General features: G+C 39.6%; 1 protein-coding gene across 1 annotated transcript in view; it reads left to right on the plus strand.

Moving 5' to 3' along the window:
* LOC103607781 (1-phosphatidylinositol 4,5-bisphosphate phosphodiesterase beta-4) overlaps window positions 1–16,079 on the plus strand; it is a gene marked incomplete at its 3' end in the record, with an annotated part of 105,671 nt that overhangs the window by 61,958 nt on the left and 27,634 nt on the right. Inside the window, exons 5-9 of the mRNA XM_008592247.1 lie at window positions 2,945–3,024; window positions 5,782–5,835; window positions 10,200–10,281; window positions 11,672–11,772; window positions 12,401–12,458. Coding sequence (XP_008590469.1) covers window positions 2,945–3,024; window positions 5,782–5,835; window positions 10,200–10,281; window positions 11,672–11,772; window positions 12,401–12,458 — 375 coding nt within the window. The remainder of the gene's footprint in view (window positions 1–2,944; window positions 3,025–5,781; window positions 5,836–10,199; window positions 10,282–11,671; window positions 11,773–12,400; window positions 12,459–16,079) is intronic.

The following is a 16,079-nucleotide window of genomic DNA, read 5'->3' on the forward strand; positions in this document are numbered from 1 at the left end:
AAAAAAAAAAAAAAACTCTGCTATAAAAATAAAACAAAACAAAACAAAAACCCCAGAAAATAGCACGTGTTGGTGAGGATTTGGAAAATTGGAACCCCCTTTTATAGGTGAGAATACAAAATGGTACAGACATCATGGAAAACAGAATGGTGGTTCCTCAAAAAATTAAAAAGAGAATTACCAAATGATCCACTAATTTCACTTCTGGGTATTTATCCAAGAGGATTGAAGACAGAAGATATTTTTACACCAGTGTTCATAGCAGCATTATTCACAATAGCCAAGGAGTGGAAGCAACCCAAAGGTCCATGGCGAGATGAATGGATAAACAAAATTTGGTATGCACATATAATGGAATATTGTTCAGCCTTTTAAAAGCAGGGAAATTTCGTACGGGCTGCAACATGGATGAACCCTGAGTATATTATGCTAAGAGAATTAAGTCAATTACAAAAGGACAAAACCTGTATGATTTCACTTTCTAGGGGCACCTAGAAATAGTCAAAATCATAGACAGAAAGCAGAATGGTGGTTACCAAGAGCTGAGGGGAGGGAGGAACGGGGAGTTATTGTTTAAAGTGTAGAGTTTGAGTTCTGCAAGATGAATGACCATAATAGTTGCACAACCATCTGAATGTACTTAATGCCAATGAATTCTTCACTTAAAAATGTTTTAGATGGTAACTTTTATGTTATGTTTATTTTACCACTATTAAAATTAGAAGAAATATTGCATAGCAAAAATACAAAACAAAACAAAAACAAAAACATACTCTGCTGGAACTCAGTCATCACCTCTGGCCCTTGCAGGGATTAAATTGCTTGATGGTGTTACACCTGGTAATGCTGTGTAGTGCTGTCTGATAGAACCTTCTGTGATGATGGACATGTTTTCTATGTGCACCATCCAGTATGGTAGCCATCAGCCCCATGCTGGCTTTTGAGTACTTGAAATGTTGTTACCAGCAGCCAGGTTTGGCTTGCCCTCTCACACTGACCAAATGACTAGAAAGTCCAAAAGTTGGTACAAGGATTGGAAGGTTTATTCAGATAACCAGCATCTGGGGGATGACCAGGCTAAAGTCTTCATACCTTCTGATATCTGTTTTGGGATTTATAAAGAGGAAGAGGTGGGAAGGTGAGGTAAGGGTTTTGTTCTGCAGGAAATACGGGAGGCTGGACATGGGATTATCAGAGGACCCTGAGTCAGATATGAGGGTCCCGTGATGGACAATGGGTACTTTGGTATCATGGAGTCTGTAGTTGGTGGACTGGTCAGCTTCAAGCGCTTGATGGTTTTTCGGGGTTGGAATCCTTATCTCCTAGGGAGAACTCAGAGACAATAACCTTAGTAAAGCATCACTGGAACATAAAGATACCTGACTTGTACCTCTAAGTAATGTGGATGCAATTATCCTTTAAGCAAGAAGGTGAGTTAATAATTGGCTAGGGTGTTTTGCCTTTCTTTTGGATTTCCTTTATTTGCAGTTGATTGGAGAGGTTAAAAAAAACACAACAAGAAAACTTAGTTTCAATCCTTAATTATAGGTGCACAACATCTAAAGTAAATCAGCCTAAGAGGGTGTAATGGGAGAAAAACAGAAATAAACTTTTGAGAAGGATCCTTTTGGGGCATGATTTCATCTCCGGGCAGTTTCAGTCATATGGTCAATTTCTCAATTCCTCTGCTAACCTCAAGGAATTGATGATTATCAGTTCCCAAGTTAATGGCTAACTAAAATTTTCTGCTTGGTCCTAGTTACCCCAAAGATGGCTGTTCTCTGGCTAAGTTTCCTTTCAGTGTGACTAGTGCAACTGAGATACTGAATTTTATATTTGTTCAATCTAAATTTAAATAGCCATATGTGGCTAGTGGCTGCCATACTGGACAGTGAAGGTAGAGTTTACATCTATATTACTATCCTCCAAATATTTTCCCTTCCAAAAGCACTTAGCCCTAAACCTAAGCAGTCAGGCTGTTAACCTAAGAAGATATGGAATCAGCTTATGTGTGAGCCATAGTTTTGTTTAACCCACGGTATCAGTTTGCTACAAAGCATTTTGCAAAGGGTGTGATTCTTTTATGGATTCATTGGCATCAGTTGTTGGACCCTAGGACAGAATTGGTCTTAACTTATGGACTAGCTTTTTCTAATAAAATGCCCTTTTAGCAACCAAAATTCCTTTACTGCCATATACAGTCGTTCTTCACTTTTCCTTGTAAATCCATGGAGTGATGGTATGAACTACAACTGAGGTCCAAGTTATTACAAAGAAATTATGTGAGCCCATTGCTGTTTGTGTACCTTGGCAATCAAGGAATGTTTTACTTTTTAAGGCTTTGCTGGAAAACACAGGCAAGTAAGATATGTAACAAACGCTTAAATTGAAGGAATCACACCATAAAATTAATGAAAATTAATGAGTGCATTATCCTCTAAACCCAAATATGTCATCATGTATTGTATAATGTTGCCTAGAAATAACTAAGTTTGCCAGCAACTGAAAAAGGGCTTATATTTTTAAAAGGCTGCAAATGGGGCTGGCTGGTTACCTCAGTTGGTTAGAGTGCAGTGTCGCAACATCAAGGTTGAAGGTTTGGATGCCTTTACTGGCCAGCTGCCAAAAAGTAAATAAGTGAAATAAATAAAAAGGCTGCAAATAGAAAGCTTAATAAGTCAATCAGTGGGTAGCATTCCTTTGTGGCAACCCAGTGTTTAATGGCACTATAGATGCCATGTTTATGTTCATGGAAAGAATGAAAGCTGTTTGTTAAAGGATAAAATATGAGCATGCAAAATGTAGATGGCTGTGTGGCAGGAAGGAGATGGAAGAAGAGTCTATGTTTTTATTACACAAAATGGAAACAGGCTATCTAATTAAAGCACACCATATTTGGCTCCTGCCGAATGCTCACCAAGAACTTTTTTTTTTTCTCTTCCAGCAATGGGTAGAAGGCCTGAGATCAATCATACACAACTTCAGGGCCAACAACGTCAGTCCAATGACATGCCTCAAGAAACAGTGAGTTTGCATCACCTTCTGTTCTGAGCAGTTATCAAGCAAATGGTCAGATTCAGAGGTGAAGGCTAAGCATACGGTCAGGCACATTCCTGCTTGCCTTTTCCTCCATGCTCCTAACCTCGGAGGAGTCCTGGCAGGGAATGCATAACGAACCTACAGACTGAAACTTACATGAAAGGAATAGTTAATGGCCAAACAGTGCTGGCACCTGTCACCCCATATGCTCTGGGTTGTGAGCTCTGGCTTTTGTGGCCCCAGACTGAGTCTTCTGATAGATAGCTCTGCCTGCCTGGGGCTGTATCTAGTCAATGGGGGTAGCTTGATTCTCCACCACATGAAACTGAGAAATGGGGAGCCTGGCCAGGAGAAGCGCTTGCAGCAGCACCCATTGCTAGGGTTAGAAAGGAAGCACTGGCCCCAGATATAGTGTTCCCTGTTTAGCACACAGTCAGGGATCCAAAGGTATTTCTGAATTTCTTTCTAAAATTCAATCAGTCAAGGATTCAGTCAATCAAGGATTTAATCAAAGATCCAAAGGTTAAGAAATTCAGAAAGTAGGCCTTACCCTAGCTCACTGTATCTAAAATCCAGAGGGTTACTACAGTAGTAGATTTTTTTTTAATTGAAACATAATTGATTATGCATATTTGTGTCAAATATCAATACCTGTAAATAACATGTGATGGTCAAATCAGGATAACCAGCATATTCATCATTACAAAACTTAATCATCTTTTTGTGATGAGGACATTTGATTTCTTCTCTTCTAGCCATTTGATAACACACAGTAAATTGATGTTAATTATAGGTGCCTAGCTCAACTGCACAACAGAACTTATTTTTCCTGACTACTTATTTTGTGCCCATTAACTGATTTCTAACTACCCCTCCCACTTAATCCTGCCCAAGTTAACTTTTCAAGGTGACTTGAAAGTTATCCAAGTAGAAATCCTAGTCAAAGTCAAACATCAGCCTATGTGAAAAGCAGTGATCCTTGAAGGCATGAGGCTTCCTGCCTTCACAGGGCCATCGGGAGGCAGTTCCGAGGTGCCAACAGGCCACATGGAGACACTGCAGGATAAGCCTGCAGTTCTCAAATACAGGCCTAGCACCAAGAGTGGATGACTTGTGGCCAAGAGGTCAGTCCTTTAGGCACTTTTGTTCCTTGCCTCCTGGTCAATTTGGCAGGTACTGAAGAGTGTGGGCTCTGGATTCCAAGTCCCAGCTTCATCACTTAGTAGTTGTTGCATTGGATGACCCTCAGCAAATGCTTAGCCTTGTGCCTCACTGTCCTCATCTGTCAATCAAAACTACAATGCAGATGAAATTGGAAAGCACCTAGCCCAGTGCCTGGCTCCCAGTCATTCTTCATTCAGTACTAGTTATCTTAATTTTTATGGTATCCCTCTAGTTTTCTATTACTGTGCTTAGTGGAGGAAAATTATTTAGTCTTGTGTATTCCTGTTTGTTATGCAGCTGCTTTTCCTTTTCCTCTGCAGTTGTTGTGGCATGTCTTAAAGAGAACTCCAGTAGATATTTTAATGGCATTACTTCAGGCACTGATAGTCCCAAAGTATCCAAGACTTTGAGAATGCTTGCTTATACCTGAGTGACCCAAATACCTGTATCTGGATACCAGACCTCATGGTGTTCACCCAGCCACCTGCTGCTGTGAGGGTGGCCTCACCAAGGTCCCAGACCTGCCAGCTTCTCCAGAGAACTGTCCTCTACTGAAGGGGAACCTCCGTGCCTGGGAGATTATACTCCTCCTACCTTATGGGGGGAAGCCCACAGCCAATGATGGGCTGAAACAGAGTACAAAAGGCCAGCGCTATTGCCACCAAGCCTGGTGACGATCACATGACATCAGGTTAAAGCTTCAGCCAAGACCACAACTTTACTTAATGATTTCCCTGCCCAATCCACTTTCCTCACTCCCTGTATCCTGAAGACATCCCCTTAATAAGTAGTCACTTGTGCTTCTAGGAACCTTGACTTAAGACAGAAACTTTACCAAATCATCATGTTCTTTGCGCTGTTAGGATATTATTGACTGCAAACAATGAGAATGGGAGTCATTAACTAAGGGCAGTCCTACCTCCAAAGTACAGATAAGTGTTCTGAGTCCCATGTACTCTGAAATCCTGGGGAACATAAGGAATTGCTCACCATCCATTTGAGTTGATGAACTTCTCTTACCATTGGAAATGAAGGAAGGTGCCCATGTGACCTGTACTTTGCAGCATGGGAGCTGGGAGTGATGAGTCCTCATAGGTCCTCAAGACAATGCTGGCTGGTGTCACTGTGCAGTTTCATTTTCTGTCACTGTCATATATTATTAAGGAGCAATAATCGAAAGCAGGACCAATCACAAATAAGTACTGATGATGTGTTTTGCTCAATGCAAGCACCCAATTTTTAATTCATCTAGGATTGCCAGATAACACATAGGACTCTTAGTTAAATTTGAATTTCAGATAAGTAACAATATTTTAGTATTAAGTATGTCCTATGCAATATTTAGAATACTTACAGTAAGAAATTATCTGTTCTTCATAGGAAATTCAGATTTGTCTGAGAGTTATATATTTTTATTTGCTAAGTCTGACAACTCTGGATTCATCTAATAGTACATAATTGTCTCTGACTTTCAGAATAAATGTTCTTTGTTTGGATTAACTTTCTTTTAAAGTACGTAACGGAATTGAAGCTGTTTCTAAGAAACATTAAAACAATGCTGTTGCTATTGTTTTCCAGCTGGATGAAATTGGCGTTTATGACCAACACAAATGGTAAAATCCCAGTTAGGAGGTAAGTAAATCATTTCTGTCTGCCATCCATGCCCTGCATCAACCCTCATGACACAAACCAAAGAGAGAGCTCTTCATGAGTACTTGTGTGTTGTCTTAAAGATATTTCCAGAAGCTTAGTTTGAATTACTTTGTCAAATACTGTATTTGTTTCTCTCTCTTTTTTTTTTTTTGTCCTTTTTTGTGAAGGGCCGCACTGCGCTCAGCCAGTGAGCGCACCGGGGCCATCCCTATATAGGATTCGAACCCGCAGCGGGAGCGCTGCTGCGCTCCCAGTGCCGCACTCTTCCCGAGTGCGCCACGGGGTCGGCCCCTGTATTTGATTCATAAAAATCACTTATGGAAGTAAATCTGCATTTTTCCTCAGAGTAGGAAGCATTTGATAAATTAAGGAATATCTGAAAATATAGCATTATTTAAAAAAAAATATTCAAATAAGTGGGTTCTTAGGATTTAAATTTCTTTTACCTGCTTACCCTGAGCAACTACTAGCTGAGCGTGAAGTTTATATTGTGTACTAATATGGATGTGTGTGGACTGTGTCTTGGAAAGTGCCTCTGGATAAAAAAAATATTCAAATAAGTGGGTTCTTAGGATTTAAATTTCTTTTACCTGCTTACCCTGAGCAACTACTAGCTGAGCGTGAAGAAGTTTATATTGTGTACTAATATGGATGTGTGTGGACTGTGTCTTGGAAAGTGCCTCTGGACAGTGTGTTCTCGTTCTGGGCTTTGCTGCTCTGGTGCTCAGGGCAATGGGGCTCCTTCTCTGGCTCCTTGCTGCCTACTCTCTAGGTGTACTGTAACTGACACTACCATTCTTCAGAGCCACCTCTTCCTCCCTTGCCCTGCCCCAGATAACAGTGACAAAGAAAACAAAAAAGGAGTAAGGCTTTGGTGGAATCAAGAATGAAGGGAAGAAGAACCAGATACATCCTCCACATGTGTTCTTTAATGCTTGTGATGACAGATTTCACCCTCTGAGGATTTCTCATGCGTCCCTTACTCTCTTTCAGATTTTAGGGTTTGCTAATGGTCTGTAGGTACAGCTGGAAACTTGCCATAGTAGTGATGGTTACTCTTACCAACTTCCAGGATCTTTTTGGTTGGTGTTTGTGTAAACATTTATGGAAATTCCAGAAGCTGGGCTGGACCGCAGAGCATCTGCCATCTACCTAAAACCAGGAGTGTATTAGGGTGCATGAAACTAAGCCCACAATCTGAATCACACGTGGGTTCCCCAGATGCCTACTCATTCTTTTAGGCTTCTCCAGACTCAAGTTCATGTCTGTGTCTTCTCTGGATGCCACTTTAGCAAAGAAGCAAACTGATAAAGAACAACAAAAAACCCCAGAACTGCTGGGTAGAATCCTGTCTTAGAACTGATCTATCCTTCAGAGATGAGGCAAACAGGTCACCAAGTGCATGCCCCTGGGTAGTTGCACTTGGGCAGTGGCATCCTGGTCACTCTTGGCCATTTCTGAATTTTCTTTGCCTCTCTCCCTGCCTAGTGCCTTTATTCTGCTCTGAAGCTTCCATTCTGCATCCTTATGAGAGTATCTTCTTACTCCCTGGACATTTCTCTTTTCACATTTAACATAGTTGTCCTAGAAGTCATTACTTTTCCTAATTCCATATATTCTGAGAATCATGAACTAAGTACCCAGGTGGCATGACTGAAATATTCATGAGAAACCATAAGCATAGAAGATGACCTTGGGCAGTATTCTTTTTACTTAACCTTGTATTGGGGACTTACCAGGTCATAGGCCTCAGGCATTTGTTGTGGTCTTTACAAATCTATGTACAGGATTCTCTGCTTTTATTTAATAACTTAGTAGCAGGTCAATTTTACACCTACTTTAGAAGTTCAAAAAACCCCTGTTAGCACCCTTGACTGATGATTGTTGGCAAAGACACTTTACACTGATCCTTATTTTATTCAAAACCTTTGCTCAGTTAAGCAATAGCAGGATGATTATTTTAATATATCTCTGCATTCTACAGTCATGGCTAAATATACAGTGCATTTTTATTTAAAATCAGTATTGAAGTAAAAAATGCAAACTTTGGAGAGCACAGATAGCAGTGTGAAGAACAGAAATGTAAATTGGACCTGTTTTTACATGCCTTATTGTCCTGCTTTTGCTACTAAGATTAAGATCCAGGGAATAGACAAAGTAGAAGCACATAGATTGTGATCCAGGCACTTCTACCTAACAGTTCTGGCTTCATTTGTATGGATCCCACTAATCGACACATTGTCATACAGCCTTCAAAGCCTTTTCTGATTCCAGTGGTCTTTATCCAGCATGTTCGCATACAAAAGTACTGCCAGCTTTTTTTTATAGAAATAGCCTAGATATTTTGTCATCTTTAGTTCCCTTTGACCTGAACTCTTTGGTGCTTGCAAGTATTAACAGGTGTTTGAAACAAGACATCTATGATTTGGGGGTAGTTTGTTAGAGTTGATGGAGAATAGATACGACTCCCCTCTCTCTGCCTCTTGAGACATTCTGGTTCTAATTCCTATTTTTTGCGCTTGGCCAAGACCTATCCAAAAGATTCTATTCCTATACATTCTTCCCTTCTTACTGTTTCACCAGAAGGGCTCAGGCTCCATACCTGCTGTATTTATGAACATGTCCATCAGTTTTCATCCCATTATGCCAGGCCTGTCCAAACCTAACAGCGGCTTGAGTTAACTGGGATACCTCTGAGATCACTATGCAAAGATTTTCCTCCTGTTTACAGATGCCAGATATCCCATATCCTCCCAGGGTCTGTAGTTCTCATGTTAAGACACACTTTAAAAAAAAAAAAAGACACACTGAATAGCTATTTTCCCCTAAATTAAAAAGATCAGATAAATTGTATTTCATCCAAATTCAATGTATAAAAGTGCATGGACTCTTGAGAAGTGAGAAAATAAAGACATAGCACTTTCTCTACTAGAAACCTGTTAACCAGTTTACATGACATCATACACTTGTCCTCTGCCATGCTGTAAAATTTGTTAAAGAGAATTCACAGGCCTCCTTGTATTCGAATACAATTATCTCATGAACTCTTAAAAATGTACTTATTGAAGTATTCTTGGACTTAGCACGAAACAATAAAGCTTTGAATGAACACATAATAATTCATTTACCTAAAGTTCCTTCTTCCCAAAATATTTTGGGAATTCATACTCTGTAGCTGTAGTGGAGCTTTTTCCCACTCCTCAAGATTAACTGGCTGTCAGTGCTTACACTGGGAGCTTGCCTTCCACTTAACAGGAATGGCAGAATATATGAAAAGATCGGGCATGAGATGGTGTTAAAAATCATCTGGTGCTTACAGAGGAGGTATTCCAAAGCCAAAAGACAAAAGTAAGCTCTATCTTCAAGTCAAAGCCGGACTTCTGGATTTATAGTTTAAATTATCATGGCAACAAATTATCTGGGCTTCCAATCAGGGAGTGAATGAAGTCTCCTTTGGTGGCTAAGGCATGGCTGAGAGCCAAGTATGGGGTTCCAGGGTACTCAGTCCTCTCCTAGATAGCTTTCATGTTGAGTGTCACCAACGCATTTGTACGGGGAGTCTCTCCTTCCTACTTTTATGAACACCAGGAAACATGCTTATTAATAGGTGTTATCCATTTGACTGGCCTTGATGCTCCCCATACCAGTTAAAAGGCATTTCAAAAATACCATGTCTCAGAGTAGTGCCAAGATCCTGTTGAAACATTGGATAATTTTACCCCTGACCCCCCCCCACCCAACCTACCACTTTCATAATAAAGTCCCTAATCATTGAAGCAGCTGACTTTTCATAGTGGCTCAAGTGTGCTTACCTTGAAAGCAAAAACAAAACCTGTCTGATAAGGTATGTCAACTGTAGGAATTGTGAAAGCCAGATTAAGGGCAGTCCCAGGCATGGGCTGAGTTCTGCAGGTCTCCTAATTTACCCCAGGCCTTGATAGAGTCAATATGAGGTTTTATGCTAGAGCAACTGTCCCACCTGCCACATTCCTTTCTCCTAAGGAAGTAATTTGGTAGGACCAAAATGTATCATTGCTTTTGTCTAACAGCATTTATCTCCCTCCCTCCACCCCCCACAGATTCCCTTGTTTTCAGAGCACCGAAGGGAACCACTTGTCTTAGAATCAAGTAGAATCACTAGCATAACCAGCTCTGGTAACCAGAAGGTCATTGGAGGAGCTAGTTTGGAAAATAAAAAAACACCTACAAATGAAAATTAATTTTATTCTCCTTTCTTCTTCTTTCCCCTAGTCCCACCATCCCCAATATTACTTTGGTCTTTGTGGCAGAGAAAACAGATTGGACAATAACTTGAATTTTTCTTTGTTTCCTTTCGGCCCTAGCATTACCAGAACCTTTGCATCGGGGAAAACAGAAAAGGTGATCTTTCAAGCACTCAAGGAATTAGGTCTTCCCAGTGGAAAGGTATCCATTAACTTAATCATGTGTTTCTAAAACCCTTTTGTTGATTTATGGTTTCATATGTAATAAACTAGATTATTGATTTTAAACTGATCTCAATTAGATTCAGAATTAGATTCAGTGACAGATAGTACAGTTAATTTTCTGTTCATTCTCCTTCCTTTCTTCCTTTTGTTTTCTGGGCATTTTAACCCAAGTGTTTTAAAATTCAAATAATTCACTTCAAAATGATTTTTGTCAACTTTATCTAGAAAAGGAAATGAAAGCCAGGCTGCTCTTTTACAGAGCTTAGGGAGCTTATCTTAGAGAAGTCTGTCAACAGTTCCCCAGCCAAGCACAATGTCAGCACGAATAATTAACTAATAAATTTAATTCTTTAAGATGCCTGTGCAATATTTTATGAATCTTCTCTCCCCAGAACATTTGTGTTCATTTGCCCTTCAGATTTAAAACAATGAAAATTGATGTGTTGACTGCAAGAAAGATTTAAGCCTGTACCTGCTTTAACAAGTCCTATTTGAAATATAAATTTCAGTATGAAAAACAAAATCTTATATGGACATCCTAAGCCCCTTTATGTGGTCTTGTGGAAATTCACAAAATAATCATAAACATTGGGCTTGATTTATTCCACGTCCTTTAGGCAGGCACTTACTTTATGAGTCCGTTTTTGTGTTGCTATAAGAATATGTGAAACTGGGTAATTTATAAAGAAAAGGGGTTTATTTGGCTCATGATTCTGGGACAGCTGCATCTGGCATGGGCCTCAGGCTCCTTCTACTCATGGCATAAAAACGGAAGACCAACCTGCAGGTAAAAGCAGATAATATGGCCAGAGGAAGCAAGAGAGAGAAAGGGGAGGTGTCATGTTCCTTTAAACAATCAGTTCTCACAGGAACTCATAGAGTCCCCACCAGCCCCCCACCCCCGCCCCAGAGGGCGTTAATCTATTCATGGGGAATCTGCCTGCCCAAGACCTGAACAGCTTCCAGTAGTGCCATGTTGGGGATTGGATTTTGACATGAGCTTTGGAGGACAACATATCTAAACTCTTATCACTTACTTTTCTCCCTCAAAGAGAGATAGAGGAAATGTTTCTCTGTTTGTCCTTTGGGGTGTTTCCCAGAGAAGCTCAGCTTTAGCCAAATGTTTGTACACATGAACCATGGCTGCATGAGAACTAGAAATGCTCATTTACCTGTGCTGTGTTCTAGCAGGATAGCCTGGCCGTGCCTGGAAGGTGGCCTCCTGGCTTCTATCAGCAAGAATTAGAGACGGAGGCCCTGGGATTCCAAGTGATCATGACCTTGCTTCATGACCCTGTAGATCTCACCCTCCACAGAAGAAAACAGTGCTATGATATCAATCAATGACACTCTTTTATTCTTCACAGAATGATGAAATTGAGCCTGCAGCATTTACTTATGAAAAGTTCTATGAACTGACACAAAAGATTTGTCCCCGAACGGACATAGAAGATCTTTTTAAAAAAATGTAAGTTTTATTTATGAGAAAGTATCATATAAATATTATTGTCCTTTTAGATTTTTAAAGCAGTTTTGTCATAATATTTTAATATAGTATGTTGGTAGTATCTAGGAATATCTAGTCAGCATTACATTTTCACCCCTTAGTTTATCAGTGTAAAAGTTCACTCAGTTTTTGAGAAACTTTTACGTAAGTTAGTTGCAGCACCTGGAACTTTTCCCCCCTTGCATTGGCTTTACTAACTACCTACAATTTTAACCTGCTCCTTTAGGTATTAACCCATTATGTGAACTAACTAGATTCAGTTTGGAATGTTAATATGTTGTTGAAAAGTTCATTCATTCCAGTTATTACAAATGGATGACTTACATGTTGTTTTTGAAATAACGTCTTTCGATGATGCTAAAGTAGAATTGTAGATGTTTTCTGTGACCTAGCAGGAGTGTTTTCTTTCCTTTGTTGTTGTTGGGTTTTTTTACCCTTACAAACAGTCTCTGGCCATTTTAAGAATTCACCACTATTTCAGGGTTAGAAAATAAGTTTAGAATTATCATCAGCAAATGTCAACATGTAAATCGTACCTACTATAGTATCATATACAAAAACTTACTTTTTCTAATAAATTTCTTTTCAGCAATGGAGACAAAACTGATTATTTAACGGTAGACCAATTAGTGAGCTTTCTAAATGAAGTAAGCTTTTTCATACATTAACTCCATAAAGTCTGTGTGCAGTGGCTTACCTCCTCCAGTGTCCTCATTGCATGTCCAGATCATACGCCTTTAGTCACTTTGCTTCTGACCTGCTGATCTTTCCATTATGGCTTTACCAGGTGCAAAAATCAGCTGCTGCCCCGTGTGTCCATGTGCTTCCTATGCATTGGCTTTGCACACTATTTTATGTTGGTTTCTTGCTGTGATGTGTAGCTCTGGTTCTGTGTGTATGTGTGAATTTTATAATATATTCATTTAATTAAATGTCTCTATGTTTTTGCAAGATGGTATTTAAGATATTTTTTTTTCTATTGATCTCATTAAATAGAAAGAGAATGGATTGAGTTTGCCATGCTGTAGTTAGATTCTCCATTGCTAACTTTATCTCATACCTTTGCATGGACTGGAAAGCTTTATTTTTGTCTTTTAATGGATTGCATGTAAAAGAAAAATGTAGGTTCAAATAGAATGTTTTGACAACAGGCAAAACACTTGAGATCCTGGGTGAAAATATAGTGAGTATTAGGCCAATTGGATTGCAGGTTAATTTTTTATCTTTATTTTTATAACAAGCTCAGAGGTAATTTTAGAATTTACTTAACAACCCAAACAAAATTTGGTTAAGCACAAGAGAAAAATATTTTAGAACAAGTAGAGATTGCAACTATTATTACAACTAAGATGCACTTCTTTTTTCTTTACATGAACAAAAAAAGTATTTTCTCTTCAGTGAAATCCATTAAGGCTCTTGTTGATCTAAAAAGGAAAATTTGCTCTTTTTTTGAACCCAATAATAAGAATTTAAGTGAGGGATGAACCATATATTTTTGTTTCAAAATAATGTAAGTTTATCACTATACCATATAAAGAGAAAATTTTAGAAAAGACAGCACCATGCCAGACAAAAGGTATTGTCTTAAGAAAAGACAACATGCAGACTGTTATTTGCCACTTACTGGATGCAAACCACATCTTTGCAAAGGTCTTCTCTTCTCTTTCCTTGTGAGGAAAAGTGGCTTCCAATTCATAGGGTTGCACTTTGGAAACTATGTTAACTAAAGTCTAAGTGCCCTAATGCTAGAAAGGGAAGGTACGTCATATATCCACACAGTTGCCTCCGCTTTTAAATAATCCTTTCAGTACAGTACGATATTTATTTTACTTGACAACATTTCAAGTTTTTCCACTCTGGTAGTTTTTAGTCACGCAGATACTGTGTTCATAATCTTTACCCAGATATTATCCACATTCTTACGCCACCCTTGCTCAGAAGTTAAGGCGCCTTGCTTTGTTTGTTTCCCTAACCCCTTCCCTCTCTTCTATCCTTTGTTTTTTGTTTTGTTTAATTTCCCTCAGCTTCTTCATGCACTTTGGTTCATCAATCATCTTAAGTTTGGTGTGATGGGCAGGAATTCTGCTTCCAACTAAGGAGAGAAGACAGTTTAGTGAAGAGGAGAAAGTCTACCACATGCTCAATATGGCACTTTCTAAAATAAGGCCTCTCATGTGCTTTGGAATGAAGCTGGCACCTCGCCATCTATTAAACATTACTGAGACCTTAATTCTGCATTGCACTGTTCAAAGAAAGAAACAATTCTTAAGTCCTGAGGATAGATAGTGCGTTCATACATATTATCTGATGCATTTCCTTTTATGGGCTGTTTTTGTTGGCCTACCCAAAAGTCACTCTTATAATTCTTATTAGTCTAAGACATGACATTTAATTTTTTTAAAAATACAATTACCCATACTTTCTTGCTCTGCCATCCAAATTCTTTCGTAAAATACTTATTTGTCAAGATTTAATCCATCACTATTACAGTAGATACTAGTATTCATTTTTAAAAATACAATTACCCATACTTTCTTGCTCTGCCATCCAAATTCTTTTGTAAAATACTTATTTGTCAAGATTTAATCCATCACTATTACAGTAGATACTAGTATTCATTTCTTTTTTATGTTTCCTTCTATTTGGCTTCTCATTAACAGCAAGAAAGTACTTATTGGATGGGACTGATGGAATCAGTATGATTCTGGATTTCTTTACATCATAGACTATAAGACAGTCCAAGGAACTATATGTACAGCCTTTATTTTGAACCAAACTGTGTACCCTGAATCTCTTTTCTATCCTAGTGAACTCAACTGGAAGGACTAGACAAAAATTTAAATATCCCCTTGAACAAGATTTGTCAAACCTGGAAAACATTCTGCCTGGTCTTTGTACCCCTTTTGAGTCCTACCCTTGCCCTTCTCATTTCTCTGAAATCAAAGACATCCCTTAAGCAGAGGGACTTCAAAACCCATAATGAAAGGAGACAGAGAGAGCTCACTCCAGAAAGGAATAGGCATTGGAACACAAAGGACCTAAACATTTTCAAAATGCCTTAACCATGTAGTCTCAGCAAGACAGCATTCAACATTGCACTGGAAACCCTGGATCATGCAATAAGAAAGAAAACTAAACAAGTACCATGAACACTGGAAAGGACAAGGCCCTAGTCTCATTATTTGTATATATTGATTGTCTAGCCTGATGCCAAAACAATACACTGAAAAACTCTTTGAATTAATAAGAGGGTTCAGCAAGGTAACCAGAGATACAATCTGCAAAGCAAAAACCAATAGACACATGTACATCAGCATTAACCAATTAGAACAGGTAAAAGGAAAAAAATCCCACTTATATTAGCAGAAACCATGCTGGCTTCCACCACCTTCCAACTTGTAAATCCCTTTATGGTTCCTATGAAATGTTCCATTCGGTGTCCTAATGTGTATCTCCAGGAGGCTTGGGAGGAGAGGAGAGACTATTAGCCATTTACTGCCTTGGTCACCATGTACCACCCCACCCCCCCATCCATGCCATCAACACTTACTAGTTTTACAGTAATAGTTTGAGACCTGCCTTCTCTCTGCTTCTCTTCTCTCCTTAGTCCTTCGTCCCCAAAGTGTGATCCGTCGACCAGCAGTATCAGCATCCCCTGGGAGCTTGTTAGAAATGCAGAAATTCAGGTCCTCCAGGACCTGCTGACTTGAAATCTGCCTTTAACAAGATCTCCAGGTGATTTGTCTGCACACTGAAGTTTGTGAAGCATTGTCCTAGTGGATTACTGGATTCCTCCTTGGGATGCTTAATGTGAGTGGGAAGAACATGAGAGCAGGATATACATTCTGTTATTCTCGGTCAAGAATTTAGTCATAGGGCCTGCCCGGTGGCGCACTGCTACAGTGCACTGCTTGGGAGCGCTGTGGCGCTCCCGCTGAGGGTTTGGATCCCACGTACAGACCGGCCGCTCGCTGGCTGAGCGAGGTGCGGGCGCGACACCGAGGGTTGCGATCCCATTGCTGGTCCCGGTCCAGTACGGGTGCGACACTGAGTGTTGTGATCCATTGCCGGTCACGATAAAAAGGAAAAAAAAAAGAATTTAGTCATAGATATCAGCCACCCAGATCTAAAATTTTGCCAGAGCCATGTCTCTTGCTGTCATCTGATGGGAAGGGGAAACCTTTGCCTAAATTATAGAAATAGCAAATTAGGGGCCGGCCCGGTGGCGCACTGCTATAGTGTGCCGCTTGGGAAGCGCGGTGGCGCTC

This window comes from Galeopterus variegatus, unplaced genomic scaffold (assembly GCF_000696425.1).
Source record: "Galeopterus variegatus unplaced genomic scaffold, G_variegatus-3.0.2 Scaffold7710, whole genome shotgun sequence".
Lineage (NCBI taxonomy): Eukaryota > Metazoa > Chordata > Mammalia > Dermoptera > Cynocephalidae > Galeopterus > Galeopterus variegatus.